The following is a 21,641-nucleotide window of genomic DNA, read 5'->3' on the forward strand; positions in this document are numbered from 1 at the left end:
CATCGCCTCGCTCCGGGATGGCGCTGATTTGGGACGGGTGAAATACAAACACAAACTAATTAAAAACTGCATAATGGAGCCCTACAGGAACACGGTAGAAAAACAAATAAATACAAGTGCAGCTGGCGCGGCGATTGTACCTCTGCCCCCGAGCGACCGTCTGGTGACATCAAATTATAAACCCTGAAAACCCTCACACCGCGGCTGTTGATCACATTGGAGGCATAATGGAAATGATTTGGTTAATTAAGGGGAGGTTTATAAAATATTTACGTGTGTGCACACACATGTAATTCGCCTCCTCCGACACCCGGGGAGGCGACACGCACTCCAGGCCAGGGGACTGCGGTCCGTTTCCTCCTCCGGCCGGTTCGGGCTCCGCCGCCAGGGTCCGGGGAGCCGCGCCCCAGCTGCGTCCCAGCACGCGCTCTGCGCGGCCCGCGGGTGGGCACTGCCCGGAGCGTCACACCCGCCCGGGTCCGGGGTGTTCGCGGCGTCTCCTTTCCCGGGTTTCCGGGGAGTCTCTCGGAGTCGCCTCCCGCCGGCCCGCTCTGGTGCCACCGCGGCGCGTCCGCAGAGAGGTCGGCGGGCCCGCGCTTCCAGGGCGCTCGCGGGGTGGGGGTGCCGCTCCTGACCCCGCGCGGCCCGGCCGTGACCCGCCGAGAGCGCAGGCCGGGCAGCCCGCCCGCCCCACGCCCCGCCCGGCGCCCCAGGGCACCGGTGACAGCCGCGCGCTCCGGGGCGCTTCCCGGCCGGCCGCCGGGGACTGCCTGCCGGCCGCCTCGCCGTCGCCGAACGGGGTGGCTCCTGCGTCCTGCCGAGAAAGGTGCAAAGCCTAATGAGGATTTAACAAGACTCATAAATCAGGAGGCGCGCGTGCGGGCGGAGGGCGGGCGCGTCCTGGGCGCGGCCGGGTCAGGCCTCCAAGCGCCAACCCCGAGCTGCCGCCCCGCCATCCGCACTGGAAGGAACGCACTGGAAGGAATGGCCATCTTGAACCGCAGACGCCGAGCCCGAGGCACCCCCCGCTGCATCCCCGACCCCGGGCTCTGGTCGCCCCAGGCCTGGGCGCTAGAGGCAGGTCCCCGTGAGGGCTCCCGAATAAGTCCGGTTTCTCAACAGCTTCCTCCTCTTCTTTAGCGACCTGGGTCCGTGGAACCTCGAAATCATTTCGGAATGATTATTTCGGAAGAAATAAAATTTTTTCGGAAGAAACACAATGGAGACGCTGTTTGGTTTGTTCAGTCTTATCCTCCAGTAAATCTGAAGGGGTTGGGGAGTGGCTGGCTGAACCCAGCCTTTACCCTCCGGGCCGGAGGAAAGATAAAAGAGCAGCGCTTTTGGACCAGTGATAACAATTCCCTCCTATTTAGAAAACTACCCCCACCAACCTAATGACACAAGCAAGTACTTTCCATCAGGCCTTGAAACCCATTTAAAAGTCAAGTTGTCCAAAATCACATTTTCACCGACTCCCCCTCCTCCCTCCCCCAGCACACGCCTGGGACTCAGGACCTTTCTGTGTGTCCCTCCAGAGTCCCCTTCGGCCAGAGCCACGCCCTGCACATGCACAGGTGCATCCCGAGGTCCAGGTCCTGGGAGTGGCGGGCTGAAGGTCGTGGCTTTCTAGCCAGAAGGCCCTGGTCAACTGCCTCTGCCCAGCTCTGCGTGGTGGTGCCCATGACCGGGTCTAACAGCCGAGGGTGGGGGTGGCCCTCCCCGTGCTCCCTCTGGGATCGGAGATGGTAGCCCACCTGCTGGAGATCCCGTTAGGCCTCGCAGTGACCCCGAGGTCTGGCTCTGTACCTTTCTGAGGTCCTGCCTCTGGCTGTGTCCAGGACCCTGGGGCTGGCCACCGGGAAGTGGGAGGCTCCTCTGCAGCAGCAGCTCGGCCTCCGCACAGGCCGGGGGCCCTGCCTGAGCCCCTTGTGAGGCGCGGACAGTGGCAGAGGGTCTGGGAAGGTGTCTCCCCACCCCCCGCTGCTGGTTTCCATGGTGGGGCTGGTGGGGCCCCACAGCTTGCCCCCAGCCACCCCGGTGAGCTTGTCAAGGCCCTTGCTGCCTGGCCCTCCTCTCTGCCAGTGCCTCTGCCCCATCAGGGAAATGGCCAGGATCCCAGAAGGGCTGGGGCTGAGCCTGAGCAAGTGAGCCAGAGCCTGGTGCTCTTCTTTGGGGAAAGTTCTGGACTCCCCCTAAGCAGATATTCAAGTCAGCTCCAGGGTCCAGCCTCAGGCACCCTGGGTCTTCTTTTTCAGCCCCCACTAACTATTTGATGCTGAAAAGGATTAGACACCTGGCTGGAGAGGTGACACTCTCCATGGGGATGCAGAGGCAGGAAGTTCTGGATCCTTCTCTCCTTCCTCCTCTCCAATGGGGTGGTTTGGAGGCAGTTTTCTTTTTCTTCTCCTTCCCCATCCCCTCCCCTCCCCCTGGCTGCTTCCTAGTCTTCTCCCATGCAAATTTTTGGGTAAAGCTTAAGGAGAAAGAAGGGAAGGGCTGATCAGGGGCTCAGGCCCCTTTCGGCTGGAGTCCAGCCCTGGCCCTGGCCGGGGAATGGTCACAGTCACCACTAGGGCACGTTTTCAGGGCTTCCTGGGAGAGTCCACAGGCCTTTCTAGAACCAATTCTTCCTGTACCTCTGAATCCTCAAACGTGGTTTCCAAGAGGCCCCTTCCCACTCCCCTCCCCGACGACTTCCAGAACCAACTATCATTTCATAATAATGGAGGCAGGGCTCAGCAGGTGACAGGGGTCAGGACAAAATCTGCAGCCCCCCCCCCCCAGGTTCTGACAGCTTCAGTACAGCTGAATTCGGGTGGGGAGGGAGAAGGAGGCCATCAATCCGTGTGGCTGAATCCTGACACTGACATGTTTCTCTGGGCTTACATTCCACCTGCTCTCCAGGTCACAGAAGAGGGCTTATCTCACCTGTATTTACCTGTCACCCTGAAATGTGACACTGGAGTTTGCTAAACAGGACAGCAGTGGGGCTGGCCCAGGGGGTTGTTTTGGATGTAGGGGAGAGAGGCCTGGCGGGTGGGAGGCTGCCAGTTAGTGACTTCCGGGGTTGGAAGTGGTTAGGGCTCCTCTCCAGGACCCGGGAATAAGTGTCAGAGCAGGAGAGGTGCCCAGGAAGCTGCAGGGGGGTTCTGGGGTGAGCAAGGGTTAGTTCGCTGAGTGGGGAGGGGGTAAGTGAGGGTGGGGGGAGGGACACACCAATAGAAAGAAAACCCTGACTGAGCTGAGAAATTAAAGACTGATTATGCAGCTGGTAATTAGTAATTACTATTATGGGCATTATTGTTGTTAATTATAGGCGGTGGTTCCCCATGTCTGTCCTCAGGCCCCAAACTGGGTAAAAGGGAGCCTTCCTGATTCTGCAAGAGTCCCTGGGACCCCATGATCCTGGCAATGGAATGATTCAGGCAGTTGGAAGTAGGGGATGGGGGACAGGTCAGGGTCCCGGGTGTGGGCGGCCCGGGTCACCAGCAGCGCAGCTCGCTGAGGACAGGACCCGGAGGGCTGGTTCAACTTGAGCTCCCGAACTGGGCCAGACCAAGGCTCCTCCGAGTGCGCGGTGAGACTGCTGCGGGGTCGGGGTGCGCTCTGCCACAGCAGGGTGCTCGCGGGCTCCGGCTGCTGCGCAGCAGGCAGGGCGGAACGCGGCCCCAGGAGCCGCGGCGCGCACCCCGGGCACACCCCCAACGCGGGCCGCCAGGGCGGCCTGCCCCGCGCACCCGGAGATGCGCAGGGCCCTTCGCGGACCTGGAGCCACCCCGGGGTGCGGCGCCAGGCAGGGCCCGCCTGCCCTTCCGGCGGGGCCGAGATGGAGCAGCAGCAGGGACGGGAAGAGGGAGCCTGCGCGCCGCACGCAAGTGTCCATCCCGCACGTGCGCACCTAGCGGACAAACGACGGGGCCCCCAGACCGCGCTGAGCGTCTCCCCTCGCCGGGGTGGGGGCAGGACGTTTCCCTCCCGCTGCAACGGCGATTCTCCTGCAAAGACAGGGTCCCCCCACCCCCACCCCCGAGAACCTGTCAGTGTGGACTGCATCTGTTTCCCCCTCGAACTGGCTTCTCTGCTGCCCTTTCTCAAAGTTTTCACAAACGGAGAAGCCTGCAGAGCTCGGCAGCTTCCCGCTCCTCCAGGCGCGGCGAGGCCGGTCACTGCCGGGGACCTGACGCCTAGCGGGGGCCGCGCGGCCCGGAGGCGCAGCCGGGGCCCGGAGGCCCGGGGGAGACAAAGGCGGCGCGGGCCTGGGGGAGAGGGCCGTCCCCCGCCGGCTGTCCACGGCCCCGCCGCCCCAACGGCGGAAAATCAGGCGCCGAGACGTTTTCCTGGAAGAGCAGGCGCACCTTGGCTCGGAGAACAGCGAACCCCAGGGTCCGACAGCAGCGAACCGGCGTCGACAGGTTGTCAGGCCGCCGCGGGAGCCGCGCGGGGAGCAGCCCGCACCCGCCGCGCGTTCGGCTCACGCGCCCGCCGCGGGCACAGGGGGCCCGGCCGGCGCGGCGCACCACGTGCTCGCCGGGAGGGGCGGGAGCCGCCGGCCGAGGCGGGCGGGAGGCAGGGAGGGGGCGGGAGGGGAGCCGGGGGCGGGGCCAGCGCTCAAGGGGATGCCAATCAAAGCATCAACTTCAAATTGTGTCCGAGAGCCCCGCCGCCGAGCGGAGTGCGGCCGCCGCAGTCGGCGCGGGATCGCGGAGCCGGGCGCAGCCGGGAGCCGGGCGCCAGCGAGCACCGGGCCAGGCAGCAGCCCCCGGCCCCCCGCCTCCGGGCCGGCCCGAGCGCGCCCGGCCGGCCGCCCGCTCCCCAGCACCCCCCGCCCCCCTCCCCCCCGCCGCGCCCGCCCCGACCCCCGCCCCCGCGCCCGCGCCCGCCCCCGCCCCTTTAATACTCGCCCGCCGCCGCCGCCGCCGATCCGCGGACATGTCCTTCCCGCAGCTGGGCTACCCGCAGTACCTGAGCGCCGCGGGGCCCGGCGCCTACGGGGGCGAGCGCCCGGGGGTGCTGGCCGCGGCCGCCGCCGCCGCCGCCGCCGCCTCGTCGGGCCGGCCGGGCGCGGCGGAGCTGGGCGCGGGCGCGGGCGCGGCCGCCGTCACCTCGGTGCTGGGCATGTACGCGGCGGCCGGCCCGTACGCGGGCGCGCCCGGCTACAGCGCCTTCCTGCCCTACGCCGCCGACCTCAGCCTCTTCTCGCAGATGGTGAGTGCGCCCCGCCCGCGCCCCGGCCTCGGCCGCCTCCCCCGCCCCCCCCCCCCGGCCGCGGGCGCCCCGGGCGCGGGTGGCCCGGCGGCGAGGCGCTCGGGCGGGGAGCGGGGGAGGCCGGGGCGCGGGGCCGAGGCGGCTGGGGGTGCGTGCGGGGGGCGAGTGGGGGCCGGCCCGAGGAGGCGAGAGGCCTGGGCCGCGCACGGGGGGCTCCGCGGGGAGCCGCGAGGCCGGAGGCGCAGGCCCCGGGGCGCGCGCTCGAGCGGGGGGTGGGGGCCACAGTCGCCGGCGTCCCCGGCCCGGCCGCGGCGGCGGGGCAGGCAGGCGCGCTTCCGGCAGCTCGGCCCGGGTCCGCGGGACGCCCGGGAGCGGCGGGCCGACCCGGCTCGCGCGGCCGCTTGGGCTCCGGGGCCGCGGCCGGGCCGGGGGGACCCGGTTGTCTCCCGCGCGGGCGGACGCGGGGGACCCGGCGCAGCCTGGTCGAGGTGGCCAAAATCGCCCTAACAATGGGGAGATCGGAAGGGCCGGACGGGGTCTCGTAACGGAGTGTGTGCAGATTTGAGATTTACGGGGGGAAAAAATAGGTGGAAATAATCCTGGCGTCTGAAACGGTGTTTGCCGGGACTTTCGTAAGTTGCCAAAGTTTTCGTTTCTTTTGCACCGAATGAAAAGCACTTTTCTTCCCGCGTTACATAATGGAGGATTAAAGAAAACAAGAGTCCCCGGGCTTAAAATAAATGCTGTCCGCGGAGTCTCCCGTCCCAGTGGGTGTCAGTGGGGGAGGGAGCTGCAAATTTAATTCTCCGCGGGGCATTCGCCATTCTGTCGTCCAAAGGATCCATTTTCCTCGGTCTGACTGCAAGGTCGCGCGCAAACTTCGGGGGCTGGTGAACTGAGCGCCCGGCGCGGGGGCCAGGCAGGCAGCCCCCTCCCCGCGCTGCTGCCCCGGAATAACGCAGCTTTCAGCCCCCCCCCCCCCCCCCTCCCGGCTCCCCGAAGATGAGACAGGAAATAAATACCGGCCGACTGCACGCGAGAAAAGCGGCTGGTGTGTTTTTCTGTAACTTTTTTTTCTTGTAGTTTTGAAAAGAAAGGCTATTTCTCTGAAAGCGGCCCCGGCTGCCTTTCAGACCGCTTGCTATCGAAAAAGATCAGCTCCCATTTTCTTCTGGCGGCCGGGGATGCCAGGGAAGCGATGAGAGATTTACAAGGTACCCTTTCAAAAAGAATTCCCAGCAGAGAAGAGGCCGGAATGTCGTCCTCACAGTTACAACCTAAATAATTAGAAAAGCGAGGAGTGCATTTTGCAAAGATTAGGTGAAAACGAAATCTGGCCAGGAAAACCTTTTCTCTGTGGCATCGGCGAACAAACTAATTCGCCAGAGAAATACTATGCACTTTACAACTTTCTCAGTCCGGAAACCCTTTCTGCTAATGTAGCAAATGGACAGTTTTTATGTGAAGCGTTACAATTTTTTTTTACAGAAATTTTGAATACAGATGTGTGCCATTTGCCCCCCCCCCCACTGTGTGTTTGTGGGAGAGAAAGGGATCTGTAGGGAATGGATCTGCTCCTATTGTACTTCGGTGGGAAAGGGAGATGCTAGATTTTTTTTTTTAGTAAGGGGAAACCATCTAGAAATTCGCCCCCCCTCCCCCCCAAAAAAGGTGTAGTGTATTTCTTAGTGGTCTGCTGCTGGTTCTCAGAAAGTAAACCTAAATCCAAACTCTTGATTCTAGGGCCTAGATTTCCAAGCCGTTATGATTGGGGATTTGGAAGTCAAAAGATAAAATTGTGAGTGAATGTCTGTCTGGGCAATTTATGGTAATAATGAGGCCTAATGAGGTTGTTAGAAAGATAAAATGTTATTTACCAAAAAACCTGATGGGATAATTTGACTTGCTGTGTTTTACTACCGATGATAAAAAGAATATTGATTGCAAATAAATCACGGCCTCTAAATGCCTGCAAACACTTTGTGCTTGCTCTCCCCACATCAAAGTCAAACTTAAGAGATAAAGTAAGTGAGGAGAGGCCTCGGCCAGGGTTCCCCTCCGCACAGCTAGGAGCTCCCGGCCCTCGCGTTAATATTTTACCCGTTAAGCCCTCCTTTTGTATTTAAAAAAAACAAATGGTGTTTTTGTTATTGTTGTTGATGATGGCCAGGATTAAAATTTTAAATTACCTGTCAGCACTGTAGACCTCTAAGTGTGGGGAAGCCATTCTATGCAGATTAATTTGGGAGCTAAAAGGAGTGTGCTTTCATTTTAAATTGCTGGAGGATTTGGACCCAAAGAAAACCCTGGCCTGGTTTATTTTGCTTGACCCCCTCAGGGTCGAAGGGAGGAGGCTTGGGTTCTTTGCCTTCAGAGAGCTGTTTTATCAGGGTAGTTAAAAGGTTTTTCCTTCTAGTTAGTGTGAGATAAATTTGGAAATTGGCTGCTGGAGTTGTAGGGGGTGGTGGCGGGGGGACTGAGGGTGGCCTAGGGAAATTCTACCGGCCGAGGCTCCTGCTGTGGCCTTCTGGAGAGGCTCGGATTCTGGAACTTTTCTTGAGTGACCAAAACAAAAACACCTCTTCGTGGTGGCTGGAAGTTCAGTTTCTAGAGGCGGCTCATGATTCTGACCCCTCACTCCCTCCCAGAGTGGTGTTCGGGGGCTGGGGGCTTCCTGCTGTCCAGAGCACAAAAGCGGCTGTCCCCCGACTTTCCCAGAGTGGGGGACTCATCGCTCTCTCTCTCTCTCTCTCCCTCCCTCCCCCCCCACACCCCTCCTGCCTCTCTCCTCCCTTGGTGGGCAACGCGGCTGCAGGGCTCACAGTATGAACTCAAAGACAACCCCGGGGTGCACCCTGCCGCCTTCGCGGCGCACGCGGCGCCCGCGTACTACCCCTACGGCCAGTTCCAGTACGGGGACCCGGGGCGGCCCAAGAACGCCACGCGCGAGAGCACGAGCACGCTCAAGGCCTGGCTGAACGAGCACCGCAAGAACCCGTACCCCACGAAGGGCGAGAAGATCATGCTGGCCATCATCACCAAGATGACCCTCACGCAGGTCTCCACCTGGTTCGCCAACGCGCGCCGGCGCCTCAAGAAGGAGAACAAGGTGACGTGGGGCGCGCGCAGCAAGGACCAGGAGGGTGGGGCCCTCTTCGGGAGCGACACGGAGGGCGACCCGGAGAAGGCGGAGGACGACGAGGAGATCGACCTGGAGAGCATCGACATCGACAAAATCGATGAGCACGATGGCGACCAGAGTAACGAGGACGACGAGGACAAGGCCGAGGCGCCCCCCGCGCCCGCCCGGGACCCGGGCTCCCCGCTGGCCGCGGCCGCCGCGCTCAAGCCCCGGGACTCGCCCCTCGGTCCCGCCAAGGGGGTCGCGGAGCCCGGCAGCACTCGCCTGCTGAGCCCCGGCGCCGCGCCCGGCGGCCTGCAGGCCGCGCCGCACAGCAAACCCAAGATCTGGTCCTTGGCGGAGACGGCCACCAGCCCCGACGGCGCGCCCAAGGCCTCGCCGCCGCCGCCCGCCGCCCCCGGGCCCCCCGCGGCCGCGCCGCTGCAGCACCCCGCCTTCCTGCCCAGCCACGGACTGTACACCTGCCACATCGGCAAGTTCTCCAACTGGACGAGCGGCGCGTTCCTGGCGCAGGGCTCCCTGCTCAACATGCGCTCCTTCCTGGGCGTCGGCGCGCCCCACGCCGCGCCCCACGGCCCGCACCTGCCCGCGCCGCCGCCGCCGCCCGTCCCCGTGGCCGCGGGGGCGCTCCCCGGCGACAAGGCCTCTGCCCGAAGCAGCCCCACGCTTCCAGGTGAGGCGCCCGCGGAGGGGGCGTGGGGGGGGGGGTCGGGGTCGGCCCCACTTCGGCCGGGAGGGCAGCGGCGGGGCGGGGCGGCCGGACCCCGGGTGGAGCGGGAATCTCTGCCCGGATTCGCGGACTGAGGCCAAGGCCCGGGGACTTGCAGCCCTGCCCGGGGAGGGGCGGCGTTTCCCTCGGAGACCCCATCCCCGTGTCCGGAGGGAGGGGTGGGTGGGGAAGAGGCCTGCGCCCCTCGGCAGCCCCCCGCCCCACGTCTCCTGAGGCTGTGCCTCTCCCCCTCCCTCGCAGAGAGAGACCTGGTCCCCAGGCCCGAGTCACCCGCACAGCAGTTACCGTCGCCCTTCCAGCCCGCGCGCGACAAGTGAGTGTTGCTTGCTGGGGCCCCGGGGCGGGGGTGCGGGGGAAGGTCGGGGCGGGAGGGTCTGGGGTGCTCGGTAGAGGGGGGCCGCCACCCCGTTTCTCCCGACCCGGGCGCAGCGCGGCCGGGCTGGGCGGCCGGCGGGGCCTGACCCTGTCCCTGTGTTTGCCCGCAGCTCGCTGGCCCCGCAGGAGGGAACGCCGCGGATCCTAGCCGCCCTCCCGTCCGCCTGATGCAGGGTCGTCCTTCACTTTCGCGGGGGGAGGGGGGAGGAGTTCGGGAGGGAGGGGAGGAGGGAGGACCCCGGACAAATATTCCAGACTGGCGTGAAGGACACAGAAGGCCACGACGTCCACGACTGCCACCCATCGCTTTCTGCAGAAGGGGGCTCGCGGTCGGAGCTCGGTCCAGCGCCCGGCCTCTGCCCAGGGCTCCGGCTGACGACCCACTCGGTAAATGCCCCACGTGCTTGTGTCTTTTTCCCCTTCTTCTTTCTGTATATAGAGTGATTTCAGATTGTAAATAGCGCGGCAGCGAACTTGTCTAAATCATATATTTTTGTCTAATAAACTAAATGAAATGATGCCCACTGTCGCGCTGCTGTGTGTGGCTGGGCTGCCGCGATGTGCCCCAATTCCGGAATGCTGGCGGGGCCCAGGGGCCCCGGCTTGGGCAGGGGGGCTCCCTGGGGAGTTTCCACGGAGACCGTGCTTCTCCAGCCCTGAGGTTGTCGCTGCGTTTGTCGCTGTTGTCACTTGGGCAGTTTCTCGTCGGCAGTGTTAATTTCCGACCCTTCTCCGTTGATGGGGGGCACGCCTTTCTCTGGACATAAAGGAGTTTGATTTTCAGCAGTTTATAAGACGATTTCTTAACGTGGACAACAGTGGAGGGAAAAAGGAAAAGAATTTCCAGTTATGTCCCCAGAGGAGAACTCGGGATTAGAAATCCATTTATAACCAAGTTGTCGGAACAGCGCATCACGGTCGGGTCGTTCTGTGGGTAGACTGAGGACGTAGGGAGTATGAACTTTCGGCTTTGAATGCGTGTTTTAGTGACTTGGTGAAATCAAACGCGGAGAGACTAGAAGGCTCTTTTAAACTGTCCTGATGGGCGGGCAGGGATGCGGCGGGGGCCTGGGGGCTGCTGTAGCCTCTGGGCTGCGGAAGGGCGCAGGGGGCTTTGGCCCTCCGGGGAGCCCCGCCGGACCCCTGCGCCCGGGCTGGGCACCCTGACAGCCGAGGGAAGGGAAGCCAGGGACGTGGTGGTGTGGGCGTGAGCGGTCACCTGCCGACGCGACAGTGCGGGAGGGAGCCACGCGGTGGGGCTCGGCCGGAGCTTGGGGGCTCTCGGGGTCAGCGCTTAGCCCTTGGGGCAGACGCGCTGCCGCGGCCTGCACTTCAAACGGGGGAGCAGGAGACTTTATGCAGAATTGGCGAAAACTGAGAGTACAAGCTGGAACAAGACCTCGGGGGAGGCCGTGAGCCGCAGGGGGAGGGAGCCGCTCCCCGCTGCGGGACGGGACCCCCGCCGCCCCCCCCCCCCCGCCGGGTTGTCGCTCTGGGTCCCGCAGCCCAGCTGTCCGGGCTGCTGGTGGCCGGAGGGGCCGGCCGAGGGGAAAGTCTGGGTGCGGCCTGAGTCTTCGCCCGCGATCCTTCGCGGTGGGGGGCGGGGGGGCGGCTGGCACCGGGGACTTGGCGACGCCACCCCAGGAGGCCTGCCCCTTTCTGGCCCCCCAGGCCGCTTCCGTCCTCGTAGAGTTAGGGGTGTCCTCGCTGCCGAGGCTGAAGGAGGGGTGTCGAGAGGAGGCGCGAAGGCGGCGGGAGAGCGCGCACGGACGGGTCGTGGGGGTGGGGGCGCGGGGGGCGCGGGCCGGGGAGGGCGGTCCTCGGGCGGCCACGCTGAGGCCTCGGCTGCGGTGGCGGCGTTTCCAGTCCGGATGGACGTGCTCGGCGCGCCCTCTATGGGCTGGAAGCGGAATGGGGTCCTGACCGAGGCGTTGATCTGGCTCCTGGGGCGCCCTGGGAGCTTTATCTGGGGTGCCAGGCCTTATTGTTGCCGTTAGCGCCGAGCCTCGATTTGTGGTGCTCAGGCTTTCTCTGTGATCTTGGGTGTCACGGGTTGTTTGAATTTGGGGGTGCGATGGCGGGCCTGCTGGTTGGGCTGCTGGCATTTTTGGGGAAGGAGTGGATGCGGGGTTCTCACACGGTGGTGATTTCATCATCCGGGTGGGGCTTGGGAATTCAGAGAGGAGCTCCTGGTCTGCCCTGGACACGGGGCTCCCCTGTGGATCCTCACACCGCGCCGTGGCCCTGGGCACAGAGGGATCCTGTGTCCTTGGCAAGAGTGCCGTCTAGAGAGGTTCGACCAGCCGCGACCCGCTGCCCTGATGAGGAATGGCGGTCTTGGCACAGACATGCGGCTCTGGTCCCCAGGATGTGCTGGTGGACCCCCCTGGGCCATGCTGGGAGCATCAGGTGGGATTCAGGTGGGCACTGAGTCCATCCGCTCAGTGGCAGAGGAGCTCCGTTTCCCAGAATCAGATAGATGGCCCGTGCAGGCATCGGCCACTTGCACACCCCCTGTTTCTACTCTTCTCCTTTTCCCTGTCCAATACCTTTGGGATCCCCGAATGCCGCTGTCCAGGGGGCTGGGCCAGCGTGTGCTCAGCAGCTGCGTCGCAGCCGAGAGAACCCAGAGGCCTGGACGTCCATCCTGAAGGGTCTGTGCACCCTCCTGCTGACCCGAGTTCCCCATGCAAAGAAATCAGATCTCCAGCCTCGGAATTATTTTTCTCGAGTGAAAAGCTAGAAATGAATTTTTAATCGAGCATTGAAAAAAATCATTTTTGTTCTTTGTGCATGATTTGTTTCCATCCTTCCCGACCACCTCAGCTACCTGAGTGTGCACTCGTAGGGTGTGCGGCACCCCAGCCGCCCTGGGCCTGGAGTTTCCGCTCCTGAAATGTCCGGGAGTAGACATTGAGACCTCTTTTCCTCCCAGAGCCAAAGCAAAAATGCTTCTGGACCTTTCTGTATGTGCAGAAGTGCTCTCATACTTGATCCCTGCCTAGGGACCGTTTCAGACAGTGGGCATAGTTCTGGGACCAGCGAAGAGGAAGTTGAACCCCGAAAAGGGATAGGAGTGAGGGATGTCTACAGGATTAATATTTGTGCCCCTTCCTCAATGGGGACATAGAAAGGACAGCGTGTGTCTGGGGCAGAGGACTTCTGTTTGTGGAGTCTTCAGGGAAGAGTAGGAAGTCCTGCATGGAGACCCTCTTTCTGCTCCAGTTCGGTCCCATGGCAGGGAAATCGTCAGAAGCACACACCTTCTAGATTCCCTGCTCCCACCCCGTGCTCCCAGAGTGAAGATTTGGGGAGCAGGCACGGGTCCCACCCCAGTCATTGGCCTGGAGTCTGAAGTCTCTGTTCTCACCATCCCTCCTTCCCTCCTTCCTTTGATCAATTATATTCACAAGCACATTTATCTCGGCTGCAATATGGGGAATTCATATTCATATCTCGGTTTTAGTGGTCTGACACTGATTAATGTAATACGCACTGTGGCTCCGAGGGGCGCGCCACCCGATGAATCATGCCCTATAAAGTTTCAGTCGTCCTTGTGGACGGGGCTCTGCCAGAGACTCAGGGAGCCAGAGAGAGAAAGGGGGGGGGGGGAAAGGAGAGAGAAAGGGCAGGGTGGCCGTGGCGCATGGGTGCCCTGGGATTGACGCTGGCCTTCAGCCCCTGCCGCAGAGGCTTGGGCTGCCGGAGCTCTTCTCCTGACTCAGAGAATCAGGTTCTGTTCCCCCCACAGCTGCCCTCTCTCCTCTCCTTCCGGACAGTACAAACCGGCCAGAGGCTGCCTGGCTGCTCCCAGCCGCGGCCTGGGGGGGACTGGGCCGCCGGCTGGAGGTAAGGAGTTGGGGACACTAATTTGGAGAGATAGGAGCCAGGGATGCTCTCTCCAAAGTAACAGGGCCCAGTGTGCAGTGGGGAATGGGATTTGGACCTTGCATCCCGCAAGGTGGAGGCCGGAAAGGAGGGGAGGAAGCCAAACTCAGGTTTGCTGGAGGGGGGAGGGGAGAGGGGGCGAGGGGCCGGCTCTGAGCAGGTTTGGCGTGAGCTGGCAGGAGGTACTTGGAAGGCCCTTGCACCCTCCGGCCACTGGACTTGGGCTGCATGGGCCACATCATAGGACCGAGCACTGGGACACGGGTCAGCTGGGCTCTCAGGCGTCCAGGGACCGGAGGAAGGAAACTCTTGGGTACCTGACGCCATGCTGCACACATGTCCTGTGGCGCCGTGACTTCCCAGGCCCTGGGAAGCGTCCCGGGCAGAGCCCTGCCCCATGGTGATGGCCTCTTCTGCAGAGCGTGGCTTCGGGTGGGGAGGGCAGCCAGGCACGAGGCTCTGGGTCTGGAGTCCGGAGTGGATTGGCAGAAGAGTGAGTTAGCGGGTAGAGGGAGTGCACCCTGGGGAAGATGGCGGCCCCCAGCCCCCTGCAGGGGTCCCCCACAGCCCTTGTGGAGGGAGCACTGCCCTTGGAAACGTTTCCTTGGCTAGGAGGACCCCACCCACACTGCACAATCCCTGGAGAGGTCCTATGCCCTGTGGGGGGGGGGGCTGGCGCATGGGGGGGGGCTCTCCCCAGCTTCTGCAGCAGGCCCACCAGCCTGTGGCTCTAACTATAGCTCCAGAGCTGGAAGGCCTCCCAAGGTCATCCCTTGGCCTTGGGGACCACTGGCGTCCTCCGGTGCTCCCGTTCTGGGAGCTGGATACGTACCCCTCCCCCACTCAGTAGGGACTCTGAACCTGGGCGCTCTCAGGGTGAGCGCAGAGGGGGGCAGAGGAGGTGGGCTGATGGGCCCACCGTGCTCTTAGAGACCCATGAACATGTTCTAATTTCTTTTCAAATGAGAAGGAAAAAAAGTACCATTTTGGTCAAAGAAAATGTGTTAATGTCTATCAATATATTCATCTTTATGCCAACAGCGGTTGTAACATTCATATTTTACCACTGGTTTTCAATGGAGCAAGAGGCCCATGGCCCACAGGAGTCACGGAGGAGGCCCTGGAGAGGCCTGGAATTCTGGAATTATCTTGAATGGGAAGTCAGAGGAGTGAGGTGGGCACAGAGGGAGCCGCGTGCCTGCACCACCTCTCCAGCACAGGGCCTGGCAGTGGAGACCCACGCCTCTCAGGGGCGGCTGTTGTCCCGACCCTTGCTGGAAGTCCCCTACCTCGAGGGCAGGGCGCACGGAGAGCCGGTGTCTCTGATCCCCTAATCCATTAATCTGGTGCCTGAGCACATGGCCTGAATGCAGGCACACAATGGCCCGGCTGCACCGGGGGGCCTGGTGGGGAAGCCGCTCGCCCAGCTCACCTCTGGACGCCCACCCCGTCGTCCCACTGACCCCACGGTCCCCAGAGACTTCGGTCCGAGCCAGGAAGCGGAATAACACGGAGACAGTTGAAGCCTTCCAACCAAAGAGCTTCTTCTCCTGATTCCTTGGACTTGAAACTGCTCTTGGGGGAGCTGCGCAGAGGTGCGACGGGGAGGGTCCCGCACGCTGCCAGCCCTGGGCCTGCGGCCACTTGCGGACTGTGCGTCTTCCTCGCGTCTCCTCCCGTTTGCTTGTTTGTCTCCGCTGTAGCGTCTCCTGTTGTTTGAATTTTAAACGTATGCTTAAGTGCCGGGTCCTCTGGCAGCCGCGGCGGTGTCTGAAAATATTAAATACATCTGCGAGACGGTGGGCAGGAGAAATTAAAAAGGTGCTCGCTGCACAGAATGTTAAAAAGATCTCACAATGAAGTGATTAACATTTTTATGAATAAAATTAATCACGCATTAACTCTGCTGCACAGTACATCTGAAAGCCAAATGGGGCCCAGGCAGCCCCCTTTCTTACCCCCGAGAACTTTGGGGGCCTCCTCGGCCCCCCAGCAGGCTTTCAGCCACTAGGAATTTACGAATATTTATGAGGAGACGGTCAATAACAGATAACTTTGAGACACGGAAAAATAAAACCTCCAAAAATACCACCACCAACAGCACGTACAGGCAAGAATTAGAACGCAATCTTTTCTTTTTTTAAATTTTTTATTTCCCTTTAGTAAACCGTTTAGCAAACAGTTCATTCTCAGACATGCCCCTAGGGCTGTGTGGACCTCGCTCTGGGGGGGCGGTGAGGGGTGAGAGCAAGAGGGCAGTCAGTGCAGGGGTGGAGGCAGGCTGGTCGCAGGGCCAGAGGAGGGAAGCGCGCCCCCTCCTCACCCTCGTCCGAGGCCCACTCTGTTGGCAAAGGCGGTCAGATTGGAGGGCGGCCTTTCCCCGTTATTAAAATGTCCGGTCTTGCAGATAATAACGTGCGATTTCTCTGCCGGCCTCCCTCTCCCTCCCTTCTAATCTCTCGCCACCGTGGTTTTGGGATTATTCCAGTGGGCTGTACAAAGGGAAGCGAAGGCATCTGAAGCGTCCCTCTGCAGCTGTGGTGAAGCAACAGCAATGTCATTTCGTTGATGTCCCCAGCTCATGTGCGCCTCAGAAGGTGCAATCAAAGCGGGGGCGTCTTCCTCACTTCGGAACCTTCTTCCCTACCGCTGTGGCGAGTCTCTTGGAGCTCCGTGAACCAATAAAACAACGGTCCCTGTTTGAGTTGATATATTAATATTTACCGAGGATTTGCAAGGTCGGGGCTAAATGTCAGCAGGTTGCTGGGACAGCCCTGTGGGGATAATTAAACAAATCTCACAGCGGTTCAGGCTCATAACATCTTTATTAATCTTTTCTTTCCCCTCCCTCCTGCAAGAGTGCACGGAAATCACGCTCTTGCGCTCAGATCCAGAGAGGATCCGGAGTTGGGGGTAAGTGTAACAATAGTGCTCCGTGATGCTTGCTTGGGCCCCTTCCTTCCCTCCAGGCCGCAGCCCTTCGCCAGGAGGGAAGGCTCTGATGTGTGCACTCCCGCCAGGTGCTGGGGACTCCACCTGCCCCTCTGTCCCATTTCTCCTGACCGATTAGCCAAGCACGGGCGGCCCGCCCGGTGCCCTGATCCGATCCCCTGGCCTGCTGGCCGGGCCCCCTTTGCCGAGCCCGCTGACTGCCGGCTGCTTACTCGGAGGCCCGCCTTCCTCGGCGTGATTACAGCCTGCACTTTAGGACAACTTGTCCAATTTTCTTTAATAAGCTTCATAATTAGTGTTGGGAGCCTCATTACAAGTCATAGCCTGTAGCAGTCCTAGGCCAAACAGCCCTCCGCCATCTGATTTATTTTTTATCAGGCAGCAGGAGCTGTCTGGGGTTTTTGTTTGTATAATGGGGACCTGCATCGGGCCCCCGGTGTAAAAATACCACCAGGAAATTAATTGCTTCTGTGTGCATTCACCACAGATGTGTCCTGTTGATCAGTGCAGTATATTTTTGACTTTGCTATCCTGCGGTGAGTTGTAAAAAAATAAAATAAAATAAAATGAAAGCCAGCAATGCAAACATATTAGCCTTGATACAGATTCGGCGTGGCGTAATTGAAAACACGGGGAAGGTTGCAGAGGAAGATGCGCCAGGAAGGTGCAAGTTTCTGGTGAGACCCTTTCCCCTTGCATGCAGTTCTTATTTATTTGTTTATAAAGGCACATCTTTATTTATTGCTCCCAAGTGGAACCACCTTGGGGCAGACATGTGCCTAGCGTTTCAGTTGGTTTCTGGCTGAACGATGTGCCACTTAAATTAGCATAGAGCCCCGTGACGTGGATGATCCCCCTACCCGGGGCTGCCACGCAAGGCCACGGGAGGAGGGGTGGATCTCGGCTGCCGGCTGGGCTGAGCCCCTCAGGGGCCCTGGGTGGGTAGGCGTTGTGCACCCGCCGAGCGGGGGTCATGTGTACCTAAGCTGGGTGGACATGTGTGCGTCATGGACTCTATGCTGTGCTCGGGGCTCAGAAATAAATAAATGCAGAGGCTGCTTTTTCATTAGACCACTTGAGCCCCACCTTCTGCTTAGGTTGGGATCCCTTCTTCCAACTTGGAACATTTTAAGGGTATTTTTAGACCAATTAGTCCCTGATTTAGAACTTCTGTTCTTGGCTCAGGGCAGCCCGTGGCTGGCGATTCTGTGGGGATCATTTCGCTTCCTTCCACGTCCCTTAGTTTTTATTTGCTTTTCCTGGAGGAGTGTCCCGGGCTCTGCTCTCCCGATCCTTCTGTGTGAGGCTGTGTGAGGTCAGCAGTCTGGTTTCCTGGCTCGGCCCTGGGTTGAGATGGAGATTGGAAATTTAACCTTAGATTACTGGACAGACCACACCTCATTTATGGGGAAAACGGGCGCTGAACGTGATGTCATGATAATGAGAGCGAGGCACTTCAAGGTGTGCTGGAAATGACAACCCTCTTCAGGGCAGCGGAGTTAGTGGGGGACCTCTCAGTGTCCTCAGACTCAGCAGGTGGTTCCCAGCAGCGGTGACGACGATCCGGTCCTGGAGCCTGTCGGGCTGGATTTGCAGAGCTCTGTGGATGGGAGGGTTTTACTGGTTAGAGGCCTGCCTCCTGAGCTGACAGGTAGGCACGGGCCCTCAGAGCCTTCCCCTCACGGAGAACAGAGGCGGAGGCCTGGTGGACCCCATCTGCCTGTCCTCCGAGCGGTGGGGGCCCCCAGGTGACTGTGGCCAAACCGTGGCGGGAACTCAGGGAGCAGAGGCAGTGGGATCGAGAGGGGCTGCCTGGGTTGTGTGAGAGAGAGAGAGGGAGGAAGGGGGGGCGGGCACCGGAGGAAGGGCAGGGAGAATGGGGGGGCCCAGGACTTTGGGCCTCACACGGGGCAGCCTACCCTGGTCTTCCCAGATCCATCTCCGCCCCCTGCCCCTGGGAAGGGGACGGCGGGACCCTCAGGGAAATGTACCAGAAAGGCCTTTTCCACACTTCCTGTTCAGCAGGTGTGGAGGGGGGCCCAGTCATCTGCACTCAGATCAGGGTAATTCTGCAGCTGCTGGGGGACCCACACTTAGAAAACCCTGGGTGGGTCCTAAGCCCACCGCACTGCTTCCTGTTAAGGAGTCAGCCCAGAAGAAGCTCTGGGATGACCTTTCTTGGTTCATTAACACTTTCACTGCGCCTGGACCCGGAAGGTTCTAAAGCGTCGCAGAACCAAACACATCCATCTTTCACGGGGAGAGCTCTTCATGCTCCCCAGAGACAGGAGACCCTAGGGGCCTCCGGGCAGTGCCGGTGTCCCACGGTCACTGGGCACACGGCCGTGGCTGTGGGGCTGCGTGTGGGCAGCGGGTCATTGCTGACAGCCGGCCGTGCCCTGGCCAGCAGGGCCGCTCACCAGCGCCCAGCGGCGCAAAGGGAAATGATGGAAATGTGCGTGTGCCTCACCGATGGTGGGACTTCCACGCACGGCGGCGTCTACCTTTGTCCGCAGCGGCGACCTTTCTCGGCCCGCGAACCTTGGGTCCGTCCATCGTGAGGGTGCCCCTTCCTCGGAGGCCCACCAGTTCTCCGTGCATGTAGTTAACCTTTACTTGTGCATAACATTTTCCCTCTTTTACTATTCACGCAGTTGAGGATTCAAAAGGTAGATGACAGTTGCCGAAGACAGAGCTAAATAGATGCTCGAGCGAGGCTGTCTCGTTCGGTGAACAACAGGCTGAGGGTGCTTGATGGAGAGCTGTCGTAGGAGGCACCTCTGGTTGTGGAAGTCATCATCTGCCATCCGGACCCTCCCCTGTGGGCCCCAGGACAGCTGGCTGCTGACCGCAGCTGGCCTCCGCCAGAAGGTCAAGGGACACCTCCTGGCAGAGAGACGGACAGACCCTTAGATCCCTTGCACCCACTTTCCTCCTCCTTTCCCCTCCCCTCGTCGCGGGCACTGAAAAATAAAGGTAGGAAAGAACTCCTTGGCCGAGGTTGATGCCAGCTGGCTCTTCAGGAAGTGGAGTGCTCCTCCCTGAGGAAATAGCTTCTTCCCCTTTCTAAGCAGGCGTTTGTTTGCTTGTTTTTTGTTTTTTAAGTACAAGAAAGACCCCAGACGTTCCTGGACATCACAGATCTGCTATAAACAAACAATATTTTCATAACCTAAGTATAAAAGAATCCAAATCCTACAGCTTTGATGCTCCTTAATAGGCTTACTTTGAACCCCAAATGTTTTTAGAAAGTGTGAGGGGTTCAAATGCTGTGCACTTAGGTACATTCAGCCGTGATTTTCATAAGGTGAATTTGATGCACGTGTTTCTGATCTATTTACATTTATCCGAGGAAATGGTTCGTTCCAGTGGCTCGTGATGTACAAGAATCTCTCCGAGGCTTCACGAGCCATTCTGCTGTCTCTCACCTCTGCTGCAGAAGATCTGTCTCCTCAGAGTCCCTCAGCCTCCCTGCCCCTGATGTTGCGCGTCGCCTCAAGTCTTTAACTCTTAAGTTTCAGGGAGTACCAGACTTTTAAAAGTGCCCTTTTGGGCGCCTGGGTGGCTTAGTCAGTTAAGCGTCCGACTATGGCTCAGGTCATGATCTCATGGTTTGTGAGTTCGAGCCCCGAGTTGGGCCCTGTGCTGTCAACACAGATCCCACTTCAGATCCTCTGTCCCCGGCCCTCTCTGCCTCTCCCTTACTTGCTCTCACTCTCAAAATAAATAAACATTAAAAAATGCCCTTTTCCTGTGAGGAGCACGTTAATCCCGGAAGGAGAGGTAAGGACACGTCAGGGCAGGTGACTGGGGACTCCTCACCTCTTGGTTGGGCCGCGAGAGTCAGACACGCAGCTGGAGGAAAACACTCTCCAGATATCCCGCTGCCGGCTGGGATTTCGAGGACTGAATTTTCGTTTTCCCGAGCCAGAAATTGGTGCTGGGGCCATGTGTGAGGGTAAAAGTAATTCATATTATGGGCAGTTAAAACGAATCTTACCATTATGCAGCCTTGAGGAGGTGACTTCAAAATGCCTTCCTGTGTGCGCGTGTGAACCGTACGCACGCATGCGGGCAGACGGGAGAATGTAGTGAATTGGAAATTAGAGCTCGTGGATAGAAATGTTATTATCTGGACCTGATTATTATGATAATCATCATGGCTGACATTTAACCAGCAAATGCTGGGTGCCAGGTGTGGTTTGTAGTTCATGTGCGGTAATGGGTTTAATCTGCCAACAAGGTGCTGAGGTCCGGGTTCTTGTTTGTGTAGTTTCAAGGGTGGGAGACTGGGCCGAAGAATCACCTGGAAGCCTGGGGCTCTCACCACCCCCTCCATGCAGACTGAATGCCCCCCTCCCCTGGAACGGGAGTAGGTGTGGGGTCCCTCTCCGCATCCTAACAGCGTGAGTGTCATGAGGGCCCTGGGAGCTCTTTTATTTTGGAAACTGCCCCGGGCTGTGCACCGCCATCTGACAGAGCTCCCCATTCCGAGATGGACCTCTGCACCATCAGGCCCTCCACCACCCCTGGGAACAGAGTTGCTCCATCCCAAGGCCAAAGTCTTTTTAGAATCTGGTTGTGATTTCTCTGTCATCAGGAGGCAATGCTATTTTTTATCTCGGTGATGGCTTTTTACGCCCAAATCGGATGAGCTCGCATGCCAGTTCCTACATTTTCTCCGTGGGAAGAAATCTCTTGTTTCCAATGCACACGGCCCCTCGAGTCCCACCTAAAACAGGGAATCCACAGCCCCACAGACATGCAGTCAGTGTGCTGTCCCTGGCCGTCCAGGGGCTGGCTTCCCCAGGGCCGCAGGCCCGCACTCACCATGGCCCCCACTTCCCTCTCCTGGCCTCTCTCCCAAACTTCACGTCCTGCGCACTCCGCAGAGGGGCGCCTGGCAGTGTGGCTGGCGGCCACGGGCCTTGCCGGGGGCAGGTGACGTGGGACAGGCCTCCCCCCTCAGCACCGCACATGCCAGTCTGTGATGTGAGAGACCTAGCGGATTGCCCAAATTGCCAGTGTGTGAGTGCACGTCGAGGGGTGCCTGGGGGAGGGGCGGCCTTGGAGACAAGGGCAAGCATTGCTCATTTGGCCGATGTAGTGGCTGACTCAGTAATTTAAGCCCACAGACCCTCAGTTTTCCCATTTATTGGGCCAAAGCTAGGCTTTCCTGGAGGGAGATCGCCACCCCCCAAACTGGCTTTGCCTCGTATTCACAGCCTCATGGACTGTGTAAGGCACACAGAGCCTCGATTTACAGGAAGGATCCCACAGGGTAGAGTACATGCTGTGAGGACCCTCCAGTGTGTCGGTGGATGGAGAGGAGGAAGAAGGTTCCAGCCA

At 60.2% G+C, this 21,641-nt stretch overlaps 1 protein-coding gene across 1 annotated transcript; it reads left to right on the plus strand.

The window, feature by feature from the left end:
* The first annotated feature begins 4,929 nt into the window (after nt 1–4,929).
* Nucleotides 4,930–9,620, plus strand: IRX1 (iroquois homeobox 1). The gene is made up of 4 exons (XM_039238047.1): nt 4,930–5,205; nt 8,021–9,020; nt 9,318–9,390; nt 9,563–9,620. Exons 1-4 carry the CDS (start codon nt 4,930–4,932, stop codon nt 9,618–9,620), a joined length of 1,407 nt encoding a protein of 468 aa, XP_039093978.1.
* Nucleotides 9,621–21,641: the final 12,021 nt, after the last annotated feature.

Source organism: Hyaena hyaena, unplaced genomic scaffold (assembly GCF_003009895.1).
Source record: "Hyaena hyaena isolate Hyena2069 unplaced genomic scaffold, ASM300989v1 scaffold_134, whole genome shotgun sequence".
In the NCBI taxonomy this organism is placed as follows: Eukaryota; Metazoa; Chordata; class Mammalia; order Carnivora; family Hyaenidae; genus Hyaena; species Hyaena hyaena.